Source organism: Ciconia boyciana, chromosome 4 (assembly GCF_034638445.1).
Source record: "Ciconia boyciana chromosome 4, ASM3463844v1, whole genome shotgun sequence".
Classification (NCBI taxonomy): domain Eukaryota; kingdom Metazoa; phylum Chordata; class Aves; order Ciconiiformes; family Ciconiidae; genus Ciconia; species Ciconia boyciana.
In genome coordinates, this window is record NC_132937.1 from 74751446 (window position 1) to 74772980 (window position 21535).

The 21535-nt window shown below is 43.8% G+C and overlaps 1 protein-coding gene across 1 annotated transcript; it reads left to right on the plus strand.

Annotated features, from left to right (window-relative positions):
- The first annotated feature begins 426 nt into the window (after positions 1-426).
- On the plus strand, positions 427-20658 carry RGMB (repulsive guidance molecule BMP co-receptor b). The gene is made up of 3 exons (XM_072860125.1): positions 427-853; positions 3585-4096; positions 17851-20658. The coding sequence occupies exons 1-3, from the start codon at positions 748-750 to the stop codon at positions 18517-18519; spliced, it is 1287 nt and encodes a 428-aa protein (XP_072716226.1). The 5' UTR covers positions 427-747; the 3' UTR covers positions 18520-20658.
- Positions 20659-21535: the final 877 nt, after the last annotated feature.

A 21535-nucleotide genomic window follows, 5' to 3' on the forward strand; every position in this document is an offset into this window, starting at 1 on the left:
CTGCGCCGCTCCGGCTGCGGTGCTACCTGCCGTGCCCTGGCGGCGTACCCGCACCCGGCCGGGCCTAGCCAGGCCGCGCGCGACCCCTGGCGGCGGCGCGTGGCACTGCGGACCCTCCTGCCGCGTGTGTGCCGGCGCAGCCAATCACCGCCGCGGGGATCACTGGGGGCCGCCCGGGGCCGCCACCGCGATTGGCAGCGCGCGGCCGAGTGACGTGAGCCGTGGGGCCGACGCAGGCAGGCGGGGCCGCGTCCGGTGGGACGGAGGAGGGGCTTTTTGCGCAGCGCCCCGCAGGCAGGAGGCAAGACGCGAGGGGGCGGGGGAGCTGGGGACACGACTCCCACTCGAATCAGCCCCGGCCTGGGGGGCGGGGCCGCGCCGACGCACGTCGTGGGGCTTGTCGGACAGGCCGAACAGCCAATGAGAGGTGGTGGGCCGGGCGGGGCGGGCGCAGTGCGCTCGGCAGAGCGGGGCCTGCAGTCTGCTCGGGTCTGCGGGCCGCCAACGCCCGCCCGCCTTCCCTTCCTCCTTTCCCGGTTCACCGGCTCCTTCCCTTTGTGTTCGTCTCCTCCTGTCGCCATGCCGCGCCGCCCCGCGCCCGTCCCGCTGTGGCCTGGCGGCTTCCGCTCGTCGCCGCGCCGCTGAAGGAAAAGGAGGAGGAGGAAGCAGCGAGGAGGCGGTTGCTTGCCTGCCGCCTCATGCCGCGGCCCCGTCCCGCCGCCAGCCCGGGGACCTGCATGGACGGGCATGGGGAGAGCTGCGCCTTCCCGCGCCGACAGGGCTGAGCCGCCGCGCCGGCCGCCGCTCGCCGTCTTCGGCCTCCTCGTCGCCCTGGGGCTGCTGCTGAGCTCAGGTACTGGGGCGGGCCGGGACCCGAGGGGTGCCACAGCGCATGGGGCCGGAGCTCGGCGGGGACCGCCGCCGCGGGGCAGTGCAGCCGTAGCCCCGGCCTGGTCACGGCGGGACCGGAGCGGGGGGAGGGTGTTACGCGCTCGGGCGGCGCGGGCCGGTGCGGGCTTGCGAGCGGTGTCTGCTTGGGCGCGCCCTCCCCCCTGCGTGGGCAGCGTGCAGGAGCTGCGCGGGGCGGGGCCGGAGCCTGCCGTTGAGAAGGCTGATGTAGTGCTGGAAGTGATGGGGGCGAAGCCGGGAAGCACCGGGCTGTGCGGCTGCCTGCCTGCAGACGCGGGGAACTGCTGTTTCTTTTTGCTTCAGGTAGAGCCAGCGTTTGCTTGGCGGATTGGAAACTGGGGAGAAGATGGAAGGTATCCCACACACTGCGGATGCCTGCTAAAGTGTTCTGTGTTTTCAACTCAGAAGTGATTTGAGCAGTTGTAGTTCTGTGAAAATTCTCTAGCTTGAGCGCTTTTGTATATTTATAGTTTTAGTGAAGTGAGTTGTAGGGAGAGGTCATCCGATTTTAGTCAAATTGCTGTTCCTTCACCCCTCCCTGTACCAAGAATCCACTGAAAGCAGCAAGCAGATTTTGTAAAGTTGCAGAGTGTGGAAGGACAGATTTATTAGGTTATTTGATAACTTGACTGACTTGCTTAGTTAGACTGATTTGTATGTGATTAAAATATTATCGCAAATCATAACTAAAGGGAAATATAAGAAAAGTTTTGGTGCTTTGAAATTCAGGCTCTGAACTGACGTTGCCTGTTTCATTTTGCTTGGCATAGGTCTTTTTTGTTTGTATATCTGAAAACACAGGATTGGGGTTTTTTTCTGTTCGTTTGCAAAGTTACATATCACTTGCACAAAGATCATGTGAGAAACTTAAACTGCTTACTCATACAGTTCATGGTCACGCTTGGCTGTAGGTTAGAGACTTCCTCCTTCTACTCTGTGTTGTGTTGGGATTTTGACAGGAGATTTGCGTTAGCTACCCATCACTGGCAAAACATGCTACCCTTATAAATTCATGGCTTGGGTATTCAGAGTAAGTTATGTGAGTACTGACTCACAGGAGGGTCAGCTAGGGGGCAAGCAAAGAAATTGCTAATATCCTCTCATCCCTGTGTGAATTGAAGAAAACAACTGTGTTTAAAAATGGAAAGTGCTACATTACTATTCAGTCCATTTTCCACTCTTCATGTCTCAGGAGTTTAGGAACATTTTAATTAGGCTGTTAAAATCAGACTAGACCCATGCCTATTTTAGTGTGAGGTCACACAAAACAAGTCTAAATGTTGTAAAGAGGGTTTTGTGGGGAGAGAGAAGAGTATCTGTAATGTATATTGTATTTTCCCTTTTTTTCACACTTCCATGTATCTTTGTAAGCATTTTTGTGGTGTTCAAAATCTGCTTCATGGCAGTTTGAAATTACAGATTAGTGTATGCACAGCTGAGTTTTATAGTTCATGAAAGGAACAAATAAGCACAGCATGTTTTTAGTAGATAGCTCTGGATGCTTAGACAGCTATTGCATGAAGTCTTGCATGTATTCTTTATGAAGGTCCATTTTCTGTTTTCAGCTCTTTGGATGGGAGGGAACCTGATCTCTACTTTGACTGGGGTCCTCCTAGTTTTAATCCCTGTGGAATGTGTGGCTCTGTTTCCTTTAGTGCAGTGTGCAGTCTTGTTCATTTTGTTTCTGCTTCTCATGAGTTCTTGTGTAAAAGTTACTGCAGAAGACCGTTGTTAACTGCCATGAGAATCTGGAAGGATTTCAGATCATGACAGCATGCGCTGCGGAGGAGGGGGCTGTAAAACTCCAGTTTGCTTGCTGGGGTGGTAATTATGCTTTCTTTGTGGAAATCAGGTGAACCAGATAAGGTCTAACTGGTTTGTTCATGTAAACTGAACAGTGTACCTGTTGTGTACATCTGATAAGTACTTCAGGTTTTCGTGGGGAGAGGGTTTCATTGCCCCTTCTCTTATTATTGAATTACACTGCAAGAGTTACTGCTATTGCAGTGTATGGATTCCTTAGCTGGCAGCTTGCACTTCAGGCAGCTGTCGGTTTTCTCACTCATTAGTCCCAGAAAGCAAGCAGTGAAGCTTTAGCTATGGCAGTGCCCACTTCCCTACCCTCCTTTCCCCCACCCTGCTTTCTAGAAGAGAAGCTTTGATTTCTGCTTCATTCAGTCTGTTTTTTCTAAACGTATATCGCTTGCTGCCTTTACCACACCCTTCTGAGGGACAGGATTCTGTTTAAAAGTTCAGTAACTTCTGTAAAGTTATTGAAAGACTGAAAAGACTAATTGGAGAAAGAAAGACTGAAAGACTAAATGGAGAGACTTGCTTACGAAGTGATTAACCTATGCTCAGAATGGCATCATCACCTTGATATCTAGAAAGAAATGCTGGGCTCATGCTTGGCACGAGTTAGTGCTCTTAATTTCTATCTAGACAATATCAAGTAATGGATTAAGTCATGCATGGGTCATCTCAGCCTTTGAGATGGTCTGTATTGCTATCTTTCTGCCTCCCAACCCCTTTCTCTATATTATATAATGTTTCCCCAATGGATGAGCACTGTAAGTTGTCCTGAAGTTGTTTTCTACAGTACCTATGGTGTGGAATGGCGTATTGCAATCTAAGAGGTTTGCTTGATTTCTCTGTGCCATCTGTTTTGTGCTTAGGTGACTGCCAGCTGCAAACACCTTGTCGAATCCAGAAGTGCACCACCGATTTTGTATCCTTAACTTCACATCTAAATTCGGCTCTTGAGGGCTTTGATTTGGAGTTCTGCAAGGCCCTGCGAGCGTACTCTGCCTGTACCTATCGCAATTCCAAAGTATGCCGTGGAAACTTAGTCTACCATTCTGCAGTGCTTGGGATCAGCGACCTCATGAGCCAGAGAAACTGTTCCAAAGATGGACCCACATCCTCCACCAACCCTGAAGTGACCCATGATCCCTGCAATTACAGTGGCCACACAGAACCCAGAGAACATCAGGGAGGGGAGAAGACTCCTCCTCCTACTTACCTATTTTGTGGCTTGTTTGGTGATCCTCATCTGAGGACTTTTAAGGATCACTTCCAGACATGCAAAGTGGAAGGTGCTTGGCCCCTCATGGACAATAACTACTTATCAGTGCAAGTGACCAATGTGCCTGTGGTCCCAGGATCCAGTGCTACTGCTACAAATAAGGTATGGATTGTTCTTAAGCACTGTGGAGGCATACAGAAGTACAAGGCCAAGACAGTAGAGTAAGTCGCTTAGCCCATAACAGTTAAGAAGTGTAGGCGCTTGAGAATCTTCCATGAGGTAGTCTAAGAAAGTAAAAATGTTAGCCTCTTCTTTTCTGAGAATCAAACAAAACTTAAAACAGGTCCTTTTCTTCCTTCTGCTCCTCCCACCACAAGAAAACCCTGTACATATCACCACATAAGCCTTTAAAGATACTAAATATAACGCTTTAAAACAGTTACCACATTGCGGCATCTGTGACTACCTCTGCACTAGGTAGAAATTCTAGGCAAGGAGCAAGGAAAGAGTGTAAGTCTCTGCTTTTCATTAATTCTCTAAATTGTATAGCCTATAGCCTTTCTACTGTACAGTAGAAAACAAAAAATATTGACAGAGTGGCAGAACAAATGAGTTACCAAGACACTGAGGGTTCAGAGCAGAGGCAAGAAGGGGAACTGTGGAGAATTGAGAGGAGGTAGCAAAAAAGTTACACTGATGCTAAATGGTTGTCAGAAGGTCTTAGTACCCTGGCTTTACTAAAGAAGCAGCATCCTGAAAATTCTACTAAGAGTGTAAGTCCCTGTTCAGACAGGTGAGACTTAAGATTGCTCTGCTCTCAGCCACTTGAGGTGGCTAGAGAAGGAAGACATGCACTAGTATTGATAGCTTATGCCATTTCTTTACCTTAAGAAAAGTATTTGTCTCTTTCTGTTGAAGGCAGATAGCAAGTGTGTCTGTAGAAAGAAAACAAGGAGGAATAAAGCATGAGCCTGCTGAGATGTCCTTAGATTTACCTCCAGAGCCAGGGATGAAAAATGCTCTGAACTTTTGGGGGTATCTTTCTATCAGTAAAATAAATTACTTGGACATACATTTGAAGCTGATGCTGTCACATCTCTTGTTCCCTTTTTGGAGTGAAATGGCCTTTTTTAACTGTGGTAGTGTAGCTCTTGTATTGTCAAGGTATGTCAGGCTAAGTGTACGCAGTTTCAAGACTGTCAATATTGGAGAATTTTCACAGTTCTGTTAAGCTCTAAGTAGTTTTTTTTATTACCGGGTCAGGAGCAGGGCATGCTGGTCACAGGTTAGAGCCTGCACACCCTCCATGGAGATGACTGTGCAGTAATATTAGTAAGAGAAAATCAGTCTTGCTATTGCATTCGCCCTGGTTTCTGAGGTACTTTCTAATGTCAGTGCTTGTATGAGTGAGGCAAATTTTTGCATTTGCCAGAAGCCAGATGGACTGATACATCACTGAAATTCAGAATCACCTTTTCTTAACTTGTTCCTGTTCCAAGAACAGTCTGCATCATGAATGAGTTCTGAAGGAGTATAAAATGAGGGGATGAGGCTAACCTGAGTAAACTTTGCAAAAGAGACTTAGGTCCCTTGAAATCTGGTCCAGTGGCTTTTTTTAAAGACTCTTAAATAGGTACAATAAAAAGCTGCATTTCATAATCTGCAGTAAGCTTTTATCCTCAGTTTTGCTTAAGTCTTGCAGAATGTCCTTTATTTCCTTGTTCCTGGTAGTACTGAAGGAAAAAGTTGAGAGTCATCTTGTGTACAAATTGTGTGGGTGTGATGGTAGTAGATAAGCGATCTTATCTTACACTTTAGCCACATTGTGAAAATGATTGACTATGGTAGCATGTTATGCTGGAAGATATTTTCTCAAACAGATAAACAAGAGAAGTTCAGGAGATAAATGTCTGTACGTACTGGGGGAAAGTACATGTTTTAAAGGGCATACCTTCTTTCTTTATTTATTCGCAATGTTTTTGTGTTTTTCTTTGACTTGTCATTCTGGAAAAAGTGGTAATACATTTTTCTCTTTTATAATAGTGGTTTAACATCCCTGCTATTGCACAAGTACGGCTATATGTGCAGAAGCAATTAAATGAAATAAGATGTATGGTTTAGGATATTAGAAATGTCTCTAACGCTAATATTTACTACATGTTGTACAGTCCTTGACTTTTTTCTTTCTATGGCAGGTAGTCAAACTTATCAGCACACCTGTTTGTAGGAAATGAATGTACAAGTAACTTAGCAAGATAAGTTTTAATATCTCTAATGTATCCTCTTGACTCCTTTATTTCTTTATAGTGCAGGCTGCTGTAAAAGATACAGAAAAGGCTTGTTAAACTACACTGCCACTGCTAGTTTCATTCCTCTAATATTTTTCTCTGCAAGTGTTCCATTTTGGTTGTGGTGGTGGACTGTCTGCTGCTGGGTGTACTTTCCTAATTTTGGCCACAGGATAGGTTAAGGTACCTTTAAAGAGCTACCAAGAGAAGTTCAGTGACTTTTATCTACGTAGTGTTTTTTCCCTAGCTGAGAGCATGCAAATAGGTCTTCTACCTTCTTTGTAAGAAAAGTTTCTGGAACATCATCCATTGTTAGTCTTGCTTATTTTTCATTGCAGATATTTGAGATAGATGTTTAATGGGAAATAATAAAGGTTTATGCTGAACTTAAATTGTGCAGAAGCCAAAGCAAATACTAAATTGCTAACTAGCCTACTTAATCCACTCTAAAGCAGACCTAATGAAAGCAAAGACAAAAGGAGTAGAAAATTTAGTTTGTCCTGAATACACTTTTTTAGGGGAAGTGATTTAAGAAGCTATAGGAACAGAATATTGAATCTTCACCCCATATGCAGTGTACTTTTGAAAGGGGCATACCATCACTTGGCCTTGTAGGTAGTTATTACCTTCAAATTTATCATACCTTTCTGGTGTACCAAGCTTTAAGGGAATTAGCAATTAAGGGAGCATTATCTGTAAAGTAAGTTGTCTTCGCTCTCCAAAACCTCTGAGACTTGAGTAACCCCAGCAGTCTGAGGGCTATCCAGTAAGTTCATAAAGGACAAGAGAATGCCAGGAGGAGATTTTAAAAAAGAATGTGAAGAATAAAAGTATGTTCTTCCCCCACCCCCCCATACTGCATATCTGTCAGGAAAGTATGAAAAGCAGGAAAACACTTCCTTTAATTCCTTAATTGGAAGGGTATGTCCTCTTGTGGGAGTTGTGTATTTATTCACAAAATGCTCTTGGCAATTTGTTTGTAGGTGTTTTGCATATTTGTGATGCCCATGGTAACAACATCTGTTTCTTCACAGCGAACAAAGCTACTGTACATTCTGTGGTCTAGCTGAAACTTGAAACTCTAGTTTTTTTGAGCTTGTCTAATGTGCTTATGCCCCTTGGCCTAGGATCCTAGGGCCTTTCAGATGGAGAATGAAGGTTCATCACCAAGTAGCTGAGAAACTGAGTTCAATCTCTCCTTTCTTTTTCTTTTTGACAGACTTCCTGTATGAGTTTTGGGTAGGTCACTGGCATCTTTATGTCTGATTTCTCCAGCTACACATAAAGAGCCCCCCTGTCTTGGGAGCTGTTTGGGGATTTCCTGAGGATAAATGGCTATTACAAGGGGCTGTAGAGGGAGCAGGTAGGAAGGGTATTGTAGAATGCATTAAATAGAAGGTGGGGGTTTTTTTATTATTTGTGTGCTTTATTTGGAGGGGTACAAAGTCTTTATTGGCTTTCATTGCTGTGACAGGTGTTCTGGGTATCACTAGTGTAGTTGTCCCTGAAGTAAATGAGGCAGAAATGCTTGGACTTGCCTATGGAAAACTTTCCTTCTTGTTTGCAGCAATTGGAAATGGAGTTTTTCGGATCCAGGTGTTCCGTAGTGGATAGCTTGAGGGTAAGAGAGTGAATGGAAGGAGAGAGAAGGAAAAAACCACAGAGCTTTTACTGTAGTGGACTTACTGGGCATAAAGCTTTGAACCTGGGAATTGGTGGTATTAGGAGGCTAGGGGAACACTGGGTATAAGTGTTCTTTCTCCCAGAGTCAAAAATACTTAAATATGTCTTTTGTAGCACGGTTTCTATTTTTGCAGGAAGTTGTTGCAGACTGAACACATTGTACTTAATCTCCTTTAAGTAATATTAAAACATTTGTCTTCCAGTTCTTATAAGTAGGAGCATCAGATAACTGATTACAGGTGATTGTTTTTTTCATCTTTATGGACATCCTGCCTAAGATAAAGATTAATTTGGCTTTATTGCTCAGAAGTAGTATATACTACAGTTTTGTTGGAGGACATCATAGAATGATAGAATCATTTAGGTTGGAAAAGTCGTTTAAGACCATCAAGTCCAGCCGTTAACCTAACACTGCCAGGTCCCACTAAACCATGTCCCCAGGTACCATATCTACGCATCTTCTGAATACCCCTGGGATGGTGACTCAACCACTTCCCTGGGCAGCCTGTTCCAATGCTTCATAACCCTTTTGGTGAAGAACTTTTTCCTCATATCCAATCTAAACCTCCCCTGGTGCAACTTGAGGCCGTTTCCTCTCATCCTATCACTTGTTACTTGGGAGAAGAGACCAACACCCACCTCTCTACAACCTCCTTTCAGGTAGTTGTAGAGAGCAATAAGATCTCCCCTCAGCCTCATTTTCTCCAGACTAAACAACCCCAGTTCCCTCAGCTGCACCTCATAAAACTTGTTTTCTAGACCCTTCACCAGCTTTGTTGCTCTTTAGACACGCTCCAGCATTTCAATGTCTGTCTTGTACTGAGGGGCCCAAAACTGAACACAGGATTCAAGGTGCAGCCTCACCAGCGCCGAGTACAGGGGGATGATCACTCCCCTAGTCCTGCTGGCCACACTTTTTCTGATACAAGCCAGGATGCTATTGGCCTTCTTGGCCACCTGGGCACACTGCTGGCTCATATTCAGCTGGCTGTTGACCAACACCCCCAGGTCCTTTTCTGCCAAGCAGCTTTCCAGCTACTCCTCCCCAGGCCTGTAGCATTGCATGGGGTTGTTGTGACCCAAGTGCAGAACTTGGCACTTAGCCTTGCTGAATCTCATACAATTGGCCTCAGCCCATTGATCCAGCCTGTCCAGATCCCTCTGTAGAGCCTTTCTGCCCTCTGGCAGATCAACACTCCCCATTTGCAAACTTACTGAGCTTCACTGGTGTAAAGATAAACAATGCTGCTTCCTGGTGTTCCGTCGGCCTGGCGTTACTAGATGTGGTTTTGTAGGATAAGCTATGACAGTTTGTCAGGCATTAAACTGTTTTCCTGTCTGTGACATTTGTGGGGCTGCTGGACAACTATTACAGACAATTCAGTGCCTTCAATGCCTGCCTTTGGAGAGATGCATACAAACTCACTCAGCAGCATTTATGTGAATGTCTTTAAAGCCTCTGGGGGTCTCTTGGGGGCAGTAGGTCAGAGAATAAATTAATGATTATAAGTGGCATTTTTTTCTTAGACACGGCAATGAGAGTTAATGTTGTGCACTTAAACAGGCTTTACTTTCCTGTTTGTTGCCATATAAGCTTTATAGTCCCAATGTGGGGGGTAAGGGGAGAACATTTCTTCTTGGGTTGTCCATCTGAGAAAAGGAGGTAGAATGTTTTAGCTACTGTTCCCATTGCTTAAGGATGCTTAACTATGGTCAAGTTCTGGGTAGTTTTGAAATTGATCAATAGTAGATTGATTTCTAGAGTGATTTATGAACAGTGAGCTTCTTGCTTAACTGCATTCAAGAAATGCTTTCCTGAGTAATCCTGGCTTTCCTTTTGGAAATCATCTAATGCTGAACTGTCTTGTTTTCAGGTTGACTTTCTCTTTAGTTCTCTGTTGTGCATGGAATCCACATGCCTTCCCTTCCCATGACATGAAATAGGAATGTGTCATGATAAAATGTCTTGTGGTGCTTCTGTACCACAGAAGCAGGCTGAAGTACAGCAGGCTGAAGAGGGATATCTGTATTTAGTTTTGTAACACTGCCAGCAGTTCTTGCTTCCAAGAAGTTGGCTCCAGCAGCATCACTGAGGCAGTCCCTAAATCTTCCCCAGACAGTTTGCCCTCCTCACCCCCAATATGCATTGAAGAAGCAAAGTGTCTTTTGCACGTACACCTCTTGCAGTGTCCTTGAACTATCTTGACTTCAGCAAATAGTGCACCACAAAACCATGGGTATATGGAAAGAAATGTGAAGAAATCCTGCTTTGGATGATGCCTAGTGTTGTCTGACGGACTGAGCAGTCATTAGTATTTGTAACAGACCTTTCAGTTTTGTTTCATCCCAAAAGACCTGCTATGCATATAAAAAGGAACTAGCCTGTTGAAATTAGGCTATTGAATCGAAATTTTACAATGAGTCCTTATGATTTTCCCTTATTAAATCTGTCTACTTCCACCTTTTGGCATAGGCCATTTTTCAATGAGTAAATGCTTGGTTTCTGAGATACTCACATGCTTCACACCTGTTGCAGGCCTCTGGAAAGCTGTGACATTTTCAGTTGGTGATTGGAAGGTTATTTAATGCATTCAAGTTTAAATTTTCCCGTATGTGTGTATGAACTCTAAAAGCTTTTGGATGGCATTGCAAGACCCTTTTAGAAATGTTATGTATGCTATGTAGTTATCTACCGATGAACTGTAAGGAAGGAGAATGGACTTGGGGACTATTACCATAAAATTATGAGAAAAACTAGGCAAAATCAAAATCTGTCCATAGAAGGACAGGAACCTTCTGTCCTTCTATGTTAAATAAAAAAAAACCCCAAACAAAACAACAACCTTCAGATTTTTCCAGAGTCACTGCCTGTTCAGTAAGTAGTGTCACCTTCTTGTATGTGGTACCTCATATCTGTGTTTTGTAACATCTGGATGAAGTCTAATTCTTAGGCAGGTTTTGTCTGAACTCTTCCCTCAGGAATTTTGCCTGTAGCAGGTGTAGAAGACTTGAGTCCCTGAAATTGCATTTCTAGACAAAGGAGTTGGATTTGTGTCCTCTTGTTGTGGGCGGGCTAGGCTGGGTTAAAGATGTGAAAACTTCCTACCCTCATATGGCCCTCGGATTATTATCCGTTATTGCTTTATCATGTAGGCAGCAACAAAATTGCAATAAGAAGCCCAAGGGCAATCAAGAGAGACTTTAGGGTCTTGGGGTGACTGGTTAAGGGATCAGGAGCACAAATAGTTTTTTCCTCTATTCTTTCAGTTGCAGGGAATGGTGTTGGAAGAAACAGGAAGACCCAGATGATCAATGGAAACAGGAAGACCCAGGCTCCATGACTGGTGTTACTGACAGAATTTTAGGTTTTTTGATCACGGGTCAGTCTACATGACACCAGGCCTGCTGGTGACAGATAGGGTACACCTTTTTCAAAGTGGGGAAGGGACCTTTGCACAAGAGTTAGCAGGGCTCATTGAAAGAGCTCTAAACTAGATTTGGAGGGGGAAAGGGGTAAAACCAGGCTCATTAGTGATAAGCCTGGGGGGGCATGCCAGTGTTTGGGGGACGGTGTGCTAGCAAGGTCCTTCAGTCTGCTTCACAATGTGCTAAGTACACTGCAGCACATTTGAAATCTCTCTATACTAATGCATGCAGCACTTTAGCCATCTCAGTGGGGGTAGGGGATGGAGATGGAGATCCATGCAGCAGCAAAGATGCAAGGGTTATTGATGTGTTAGAAACCACGGAAGGACCTGAGAACAGTCACATAGGAATTAGGACCTCTCCCCAGAAAAAGGTGGCAGGATCAATAGCCCAACTGAAGTGCATCTATAACAATGCATGCAGCATGGGTAACAAACAGGAGGAGTTGGAAGCCATTGTGCAGCTGGAAAACTATGATGTAGTTGCAGTTGCGGAAACATGGTGGGATGACTCACACAACTGGAGTGCTGCAATGCATGGGTATAAGTTCTTCAGAAGGGATAAGCAGGGAAGGAGAGGTGGTGGCATAGCTCTGTATGTTAGAGAGTGTTTTGACTGTCTAGAGCTTGATGATGGTGATGAAAGTGTCAACTGTTTATGGGTAGGAATCAGGGGAAAGGCCAACAACGCAGATATCATGGTCTGAGTCTGTTATAGACCACCCAACCAGGATGAAGAGGCAGATGAAATCTTCTAGAAGCAGATGGGAGAAGTCCCACGATTGCTAGCCCTTGTTCTCATGGGGGACTTCAACTTATCAGATGTCTGCTGGAAATGCAATATAGCAGAGGGAAAGCAGTCTAGGATGTTCCTGGAGTGTGTGGAAGATAAATTCCTGACACAGCTGGTGAGTGAGCCAGCTAGGGAAGGTGCCCCACTTGGACCTGTTGTTTGCGAACAGAGGAGTTGTGGGTGATATGATGGTTGGAGGCAGTCTTGGGCATAGCGATCATGAAATGACTGGGGTTTTGATTCTCAGAGAAGTAAGGAGAGTGGTTAGCAGAAGTGCTCCCTTGGACTTCTGGAGGGCAGATTTTGGGCTGTTTAGGGGCCTGGTTGACAGAGTCCCTTGGGAGGCAGTCCTGAAGGGCAAAGGAGTCCAGGAAGGCTGGACATTCTTCAAGAAGGAAATCTTAAAGGCACACAAGCAGGCTGTCCACGTGTGCTGAAAGATGAGCCGTCGGGGAAGAAGACTGGCCTGGCTGAACAGAGAGCTTTGGCTGGAACTCAGGGGAAAAACCAAGAGGGTTTATGACCTTTGGAAGAAGGGGCAGGCAACTCAGGAGCATTACAAGGATGTCATGAGGCTATGCAGGAAGAAAATTAAAAGGCCCAAAGCCTGACTAGAACTTAATTTGGCTACTGCAGTAAAACACAATAAAAGGTGTTTCTATAAATACATTAGCAACAAAAGGAGGGCTAAGGAGCATCTCCATCCTTTATTGGATGCAGGAGGGAAACATAGTGGCACAGGCTGAGGAAAAGGCCAATTTTTCTCCAGGTACCCAGCCCCCTGGGCTGGAAGGCAGGGATGCGGAGCAGAACGAAGCCCTCATAATCCAAGGGGAAATGGTTAGCGACCTGCTGCGCCACTTAGATACACACAAGTCTATGGGGCTGGATGAGATCCACCCAGGGGTACTGAGGGAGCTGGTGAAGTGCTCACCAAGCCACTTTCAATAATTTATCAGAAGTCCTGGCTAACTGGAGAGGTCCAAGTTTACTGGAGGGTAGCAAATGTGATGCCCATCTACAAGAAAGGCCAGAAGGAGGATCTGGGAAACTACAGGCCTGTCAGTCTGATCTCAGTGCCGGGCAGGGTTATGGAGCAGATCATCTTGAGTGCCATCACACGGCACGTACAGGTCAACCAGGTTATCACATCCAGTCAGCATGGGTTTATGAAAGGTAGGTCCTGTTTGACTAGCCTGATCTCTTTCTATGACAAGGTGACCTGCTTAGTGGACAAGGGAAAGGCTGTGGATGTTGTTTACCTGGACTTTAGTAAAGCCTTTGACACTGTTTCCCACAGCATTCTCCTGGAGAAACTGGCTGCTCATGGCTTGAATGGGTGTATGCTTCGCTGGGTAAAAAAATTGGCTGGATGGCCAGGCCCAAAGAGTTGTGGTGAACGGAGTTATATCCAGTTGGTGGCCGGTCACAAGTGGTGTTCCCCAGGGCTCAGTTTTGTTCAATATATTTATTGATGCTCAGGACGAGGGGATCAAGTGCACCCTCAGTAAGTTTGCAGATGACACCAAGTTGGGCGGGAGTGTTGATCTGCTTGAGGGTAAAAAGGCTCTACAGAGGGATCTGGACAGGCTGGATCAATGGGCTGAGGCCAATTGTATGAGATTCAGCAAGGCTAAGTGCCAAGTTCTGCACTTGGGTCATAACAACCCCATGCAACGCTATAGGCTTGGAGAGGAGTGGCTGGAAAGATGCCCATCAGAAAAGGACCTGGGGGTGTTGGTCAACAGCCAGCTGAATATGAGCCAGCAGTGTGCCCAGGTGGCCAAGAAGGCCAGTAGCATCCTGGCTTGTATCAGAAATAGTGTGGCCAGCAGGACGAGGGAAGTGATCATCCCCCTGTACTCAGCACTGGTGAGGCTGCACCTCGAATACTATGTTCAGTTTTGGACCCCTCACTGCAAGAAAGACATTGAAATGCTGGAGCGTGTCCAAAGAAGAGCAACAAAGCTGATGAAGGGTCTAGAGAACAAGTTTCATGAGGCGTGGCTGAGGGAACTGGGGTTGTTTAGTCTGGAGAAAATGAGGCTGAGGGGAGACCTTATCACTTTCTACAACTACCTGAAAGGAGGTTGTAGCAAGGTGGTTGTTGGTCTCTTTTTCCCAAGTAACAAGTGATAGGATGAGAGGAAATGGCCTCAAGTTGCACCAGGGGAGGTTTAGGTTGGATATGAGGAAAAAGTTCTTCACCAAAAGGGTTATGAAGCATTGGAACAGGCTGCCCAGGGAAGTGGTTGAGTCAACGTTCCTGAAGGTGTTTAAAAGACATGTAGATGTGGCGCTTAGGGACATGGTTTAGTGTTGGACTTGGTAGTGTTAGGTTCACAGTTGGACTTGATGATTTTAAGGGTCTTTTCCAACCTAAATGATTCTATGAAATATATAGTAAAATAGCAACATATAGGCAGACCTACAGCATTGTAATTGCATTACGGCACTTGGGAAGACTAGTGCGAGAACTGAGAGTTTGAAGTGTTGCTTTTGTGTAAGGCACACAAGCCAGGCACCTTCTACAGATACATGAAAGCCTTCTACACTTCGGCATCTCAGTGACACCATCCTTGAAAGGCTTTGCATGTGCAGTGGGATTTAAGTAATCTTTGTGATCAGTACACTCAGTGAGGATGAAGTTACTGGCATCAGTAGGAGTGGGATGATGAAGCCCAAAATGAAGTATTTCAAGTGCAGATTGAATGTGTGGGGTGGGTTTTTTTGTTTTTAGTACTCTTAGTATAGCTGATGTTTGTATATTGTATCTTCAGGTAAGTCACTGGAACAACCTTATTTTCATCTTTTAGGGTTCCTCATTGCAGTAGCTTAAGTTCTATATGTTGCAGAAAACAAGGCTCAGATACTGATACTTTCAAAAGAACTTTCTTCATCTGAAGATTCTGGCATTTGGATTTTTCTGTCCTAGGTTTAGAAATGGCAGCTAGTTTCTATTCCGTAAACAGTGACATATGAGCAGCTTTGTGGGGGCGTTACTGCAACCCAGCCAGACTGTAGAAAGTACTGTAGGCACATGTACACGTATAACCCATTAAATTTGTTTGAAATAACCTTTTTCACTATTTAATGCTTTCTGTTACCTGGAGAACTTAAATAGAGAAAGCTTTGCAGTGAATTTTGCTTCAATCTTTGCAACAAGCTCTTGAGTATCCCTCAGTACCAGGGTGGGAGATTGAGGTAGGAGTGGGTGATAAGGGAAGGACCATACAGAACTCTGGTTTTACTGATGTGGCCTATGGATTAGATGGATGTCACATGACGGAAAACACAATATCCAAACCTATGTCTTGAGCCACAGTGTTTAAATATGAATATGTCCTTGGAAGGTCTTACTGGTCTCCGTTGATTCTCTGTTTGGAGCATCCTTGCAAGTTATGTGGAGGTCTTCATTCACTTAATAGTTGTTCAGCCCTCATTCAGTGTGCAGTGTTATTGCTGATCTTGCATTAGGGTGAAGGGTCCTGTTCTCCCTTTCTGTCCCTGAAATTATATGCATTTCATTCTTGCAGAGGAGGGAGCTTTGGACAGAATAGTTCGGTGGCTGCTTCCTGATAAATTTTGCCTGTTGCCTTGCTTAACTGTTTTATCAAGTAGCCAGTTCTGTGTCTCATTAAAACCATTAACTCTTTTTGACTCCAGACTTGTTCAGGTGCTGAGCAGACTTGGAGCTTTACTTCTGTTGAAATGTAAATCATTCTTTCCTTGCAGAGCAATGCAAATGTGCTCAAGGAAGTAGGAATGCTGCTTTGTCTGAGCAGGCTGAGATAGAAGTCTCTTTCATTGAAACTGTGTTACATAAAATAAGACCCGATTTACTGCATGAGGCTCTGGATTATATGCAGAAATACTAATCACTTGACAAATCTCAGGTTTCTCTTCTGTGGGTTGCTGAGCTTACTTCACTAAGCATAGAGTGGCCTTTACAGCAACAAGGGCACCTGTGTATTTTCTGCATTTTGGGCATAGGCATTCAAGCTTAGCTGTGGCACACAGACATCACTTTAGCAAATTGCTTGACGACAGATGGTCTCAAGCTAGCTGTATAACTGATAAACACAAAGAAAAACTGTCAGGAAAATTCCAGTCAGACAGCACCAGTGGGAACATATGAAATCAAAATGGCAAGTATTGTCTGTGTGTGTGACAGACAGAAAGAGGTACAGAGTGTCAACCAACTGGGACAAACCAAACATTGAAAACTACTGTAATACTGTTTAGGGTATGTCTCCGTACTCCAAAGGAGGAATTGTTGCAGTGGGAGGAGGCAGAAGGGAAGACTTTTATCTCATACAACTGGTATGGAGAGGTGAGGCTAATGAGGGTGGAGGTTTTATTCAGATTGTCTGTAATCAGCTGTTTATTTAACCTCTAGCTCTTACTTCAGAGAGGCAGAAAGCAAAAGCTTTTGTGCAGAAGCGTGCTGGTTAACTGAAATTAAAATGTGAGGTTGCTATAGAGTAGATTTTAAGGAAAAAGTGTAATGTTAGATTAAAAATGCCTTCTAATATGTTTTGGAGTACTCTGAATCTTGTAGCAGACTGCTGAAATAATAGACTGTAAGTAATTTTGATTTAATCAGTCAGTGATGAAAACAAGGATTAAAATACCTATTCCTGGTACAAAATTTCCTTTGACCTTTTCAAGAAGTCACTCCCCTCTGAAACTGTAAAGGAAGTAGCATATCCATTTCTAATATTTATATGTGATTCCTCATTATACTTTTATTTTAGGAAAAGCCACTAGACACTCGAAACTTGGTCTGCCAAATAGCCTAATTATTCCCTTCAAGGAAGAGTGGAGGACCTACTCTTTCTGTTGTGGCTTATTTGAATAAGTGTAAAGGTTTAAAAGGGCAGTTGTAATCTTAAAAGAATGAGTAATTGCTTTATGCTCCTGGCTTCTGTGTTGGAAGGCACTCTTCAAAGGCATGTCTTTGAGTATCTTTCAGTCTTGCCTTGTTTGTCTGTGGGCTCATTTTGTAGCGACAGTGGACTGGAAGTGTCAAATCTCCCAGTTCCTAGGACTAGCGGATCCACGAGCCCTAAGCAGTTATTTGACTAGTTGTTCTTCCTGGTCATGCATCTCATCTCACTGCCTGTTGTGTTGATGGCTGATAAAGCACTAAATACATCAGTGCTTTTAAAGTAGTCTCTCTCAGCTAATCCTGACAACACATCCAACAAGCATATGGTACCCTGACAAGGGTCATACAGTCACTGTAAGAGGAGTGGTGAGAATATTGTGAGTGGGGGAAGCTGAGTTCTCTTGTACCTTTCCATGATTTCGCACACTCTCATTCTGGTTTTGCTGTGGTGGCTAGCATTGTGGGAATTACTTGGCACTTATACTTCTCTGTGACTGCAGGATGCATTCCAAAGTGTTAAGAAACCATCAGGCAGGAGGGAGTTGTGGTGCTTAATTAAATATAAAACCTTTTCCTTTCCTGACCTTGTGGCTGTTGCCACATGCTAATAGTCTTGCTCCCAGGCCAACCTAAGAACAAATTTAACAATTGCCATCTGGTAAAATACTGCTTTAGGCATGGGTATAGACTGTTTTCCTTTAGGCATGAGTTGGGGACAACTATCAAGCTCTGAGCCAGTGGGCAGTCGCAGATATATTCAGCTGCAAAATGGAAAGGGGATTGAAATGATGATTTTTTCCACTAACTTTGCTTTTTTTTTTTTCCCTTCCCCCCAGATAACTATTATCTTTAAATCATACCAAGACTGTACAGATCAGAAAGTATATCAAGCAGTGACTGATGACTTGCCTGCAGCTTTTGTTGATGGTACAACAAGTGGAGGTGATGGGAACACCAAGAGCTTGCGAATTGTGGAGAAAGTCAGTGGCAAATACGTCGAAATGCACGCCAAGTACATTGGGACCACGGTATATATACGCCAGCTCGGGCACTACTTAACATTGGCCATTCGCATGCCTCAAGAGTTAGTCATGGCGTACGAAGAGAGCCAGGATCTGCAGCTGTGTGTGAATGGTTGTCCTTCAAGTGAACGTATTGATGATAGTGGCCACTTACCACTGCCTGTGATGGGGCAGTTGCTCCCTCAGGGTGCTGCTGCTCATCCCCAGTCAGTGTACACACTGGAAACTGCCACCACCAAATGCCGTGAGAAGATGCTGGTGAAGGACATCTATTTTTACTCATGTGTATTTGACCTACTCACCACTGGTGATGCTAACTTCACAGCTGCTGCTCGTAGCGCCTTGCAGGATGTGGAAGCACTGCACCCCAGAAGAGAGCACTGGCATATCTTTCCCAGCAGTGGAGGTGGTGGTGTGGGCAAGGGTAGCAAATTCTTTCTCAGTCTTGGACTTGTGTGCTTGATTCTTGCTGCATTTTTGTAGGGTTTTTTGTCTATGACAAAGTTTTGAAATATATATAGTCATAATATATTGAGTAAAGATGAGTATATATGTATATATCATGTATACGAATGGATGTTTTGTCTTAGGACACCCACCAGATTGTACATATTCTGTTAACTGTTTTCATGTATGTTTGATGTAGTATTCTTTGTATCTATTTGTTTTGCAGTTGGTGAAATGTTTTATAATGTCCCTGCATAGGGACCTGATAGAATGCACTTTATTTTTTAAGTATTAAATATTTATGTGTGTATCAGAGTAACTATGTATTATACATATAAACCTGTGCATACAATACTCAGTGCTCCCTCTAAGTACTACTTGGTTTAACAATTTTTTTAAATTTTTTTTAAATTGGATTGATTTGTGGGTGTTTTCTATCATTTCTCTTACTCTAGAGACAGCATGTCTCTTGTCCTGTAATGACATCGGTGATTTGCTGGGTTCAGTAGTTAAAACCATTAAGAATGGAAATCTGTCCCTCAAACAAATGGCCATCCCTTCTTTGAAGGGAGAGAGTGAAGTGCTTCCTATTAGCTCAGATGACCATCTTGGATAACATGAATTACAGAGCCTTCTTTGTAAGTCTGACATTTCCTAGTTTCATGGCATGGGCTTCAAAAGAAGAAAAGGGTACGCGTTGGAGTGAGACTTACGTAGCTTTATAGAACCAGTGGAAAGATTATTTTAAAAGGTACTAATGGTCTAGTTGTGTAAGCATGTAATGTAAACATTGCAGCTGCCTCTGATGTGGAGGGTTAAGTCATTCTCCAAGATGGACTGGAGAAATCACAAGCCTGAATTCTGTCCCTTGCTTAGTGCTAATTGCATCTATACATTCAGAAGGAGGAAGGGAGTGAGACCGCAGGCTCTGACTACTTTTACTGAGGAGCTAGGAGAATAATGATTTGGTGGCCTGAAAGTTCGTTTTACTTAGTGCATTAATCTGCTGCAAGAAGTGGAAGCTTTAATACATGCTACAATAAACCCAGATTCAAGATGGGCTTATTTCACTCTTAAAACTGTTCATCTGAAACTGGACTGATATGTTAGAAGTGCTATCTGAATAAGATTCAAATAGCACTTGCCTTTGTTAAGCTAACTTGAGCTAGTCTTTGCTTTGGTGGAGGAGGGAGATGGAGTTTATTCATGGAATGAAAGCTAGTTTTTATGAAGACTCTTCTGACTAGGTTAGGGACTGTTGACTGGTAAGGACAGCAGTAGTCTTCTCAAAGAAACTAATTAATTCCCTATATGGATGGGTAACTGCATACAGGTGTTATTCTGGGAATACTTGAGATGAAAGTAGTTGGAGCTGAGTTAAGGCTGAAGGTAAAAATTTATTTTAGACTAGACTATTGGCAGCTTGTTCTGTCTGTGCTGTCTGATGGTGCTGTTTCAGATGAGTTAGACTTGTGGATTTACGATATGTCTGATAATGTGGCTCCTGTGGTTTCACCTGATGGTGACAGGCTTCTCCCTATTTTGTGTGGCTGAACTTCCTTATCAGTGCTCTGAATTTAAAGTTCTCATGGCTGAAAGCTGATGGATGAACCTAGTGTTGCTTGCAGTAGTCCACATACTTACTGGGCAGGCACCATATACTAGTTAATTTCCTCTGTCCCTGGATCCTGTATGTATATACATATATATGCTTTATATATGTATACTAGCATTGAGTTGTGAGCCTCTCAGATAAATAATATTTCAGAAATGTAGTAATTCCTCTAAAGAGTTTTCCATTTTTCTTGTTCATGCTGTGAGATTTCTTGAGAAAATGTTATTCGCACATGTTTATTCTTAAAGTCTGCCATCACCAAGAGAGCTTTAGTTAATGCCAAATGTGGATATTTTGAAGCTAGTGAATGGTCTCTGGGGAGAACTTAAGCTTAGAGGGAACACTTTTTTTCACAGGCCCTCCAAATAACTGTCTTTTATAAGACTACAGCTATTTTTTTTTTTTTCCCATGTTTGGAAACCCCACAATATGTCAAGTCTTTGCAAAACCATTCAGATGTGGTTCATGAATATACCAGTGAGTATATGTTTATGTAAAAGAGTGGCTGTGCAGTGTGTAAATACTTGAAATTATTATGATAGAAGAATAAAGTTGCTTACCCTGCTGAGAAACGTCTGAAATGTGGTGTTAGTGACCCCTGGTGGAGTGCAGAGAAACTGGGGATGTGGGCCATGTACTGGGCAGGCAATCTATAAGCAAAGCCCCAGTTTGTTTTCCTAGCCATCGCTTGTTGGATAGGAATGTGCTGAGTACAATCATTATACTTCCTTGCAGATGCTTGTTTCTCCTCTGCTAAATAAGCTGTGTAGTGAAATTTATGACCAGCAGCTGCAAACCAGGCCAGTTTATTGAAGAGACAGTGTATGTGAAACCAACAGCAGGAACCATCCCCTTAGGATCCCACTTGTACGGTTCCTTTGCAGTGTTTGTGGAGATGTTTAGAAGAGCTTTAACACAGTGATCTGATATTGCTGCATCCATCTTGAGAGGCGTTACGAAAATCTTCCTTTAAAGTTACTGGAGAACTCTCAGACCAGAAGAACCCTGGAAGAGAAAATTACTTGCTGTAAAGGTGAAGAAGAGATTGAGGCATTGAAAGAATAAATGATATGGAAGAGTCCATAAGATTACAGAACTTCGTATAACAAGGTGATCTGCTAAGTATACAGGGGAGCTGTAATATTTCAGCTGCAGGGCTAATCACACAGTATGAAGGTAAATTGAAAGTGCCAAAACTTAAAACAAGTTATGTCAAATAGTTACCAAGAAAGATGAACCTAATAAACACAACTTTGAGTGTTGTTTTGCTAGGCTTGTGTTACAGCTACAGTTTGAGGTGTGTGGGGAACAATCTTACGTGGTAGATATATTATTGAAATACTTTGTGAAAATGACTGTAGAAAGCAAAGGGAGCTTTAAATATGTATATGTTTAGTGTATACAGAAGGTGGCCATCGTATCTGGAAGAGCTTGCTT

Excerpts from the sequence above, each read along its gene's own strand:
- RGMB (XM_072860125.1), top strand. The coding sequence starts at position 748 with ATGGGGAGAGCTGCGCCTTCCCGCGCCGACAGGGCTGAGCCGCCGCGC. Across the intron at positions 854-3,584 it reads GGGGCTGCTGCTGAGCTCAG|GTGACTGCCAGCTGCAAACA; the intron begins GTACTGGGGCGG and ends TTTTGTGCTTAG. Across the intron at positions 4,097-17,850 it reads GTGCTACTGCTACAAATAAG|ATAACTATTATCTTTAAATC; the intron begins GTATGGATTGTT and ends CCTTCCCCCCAG.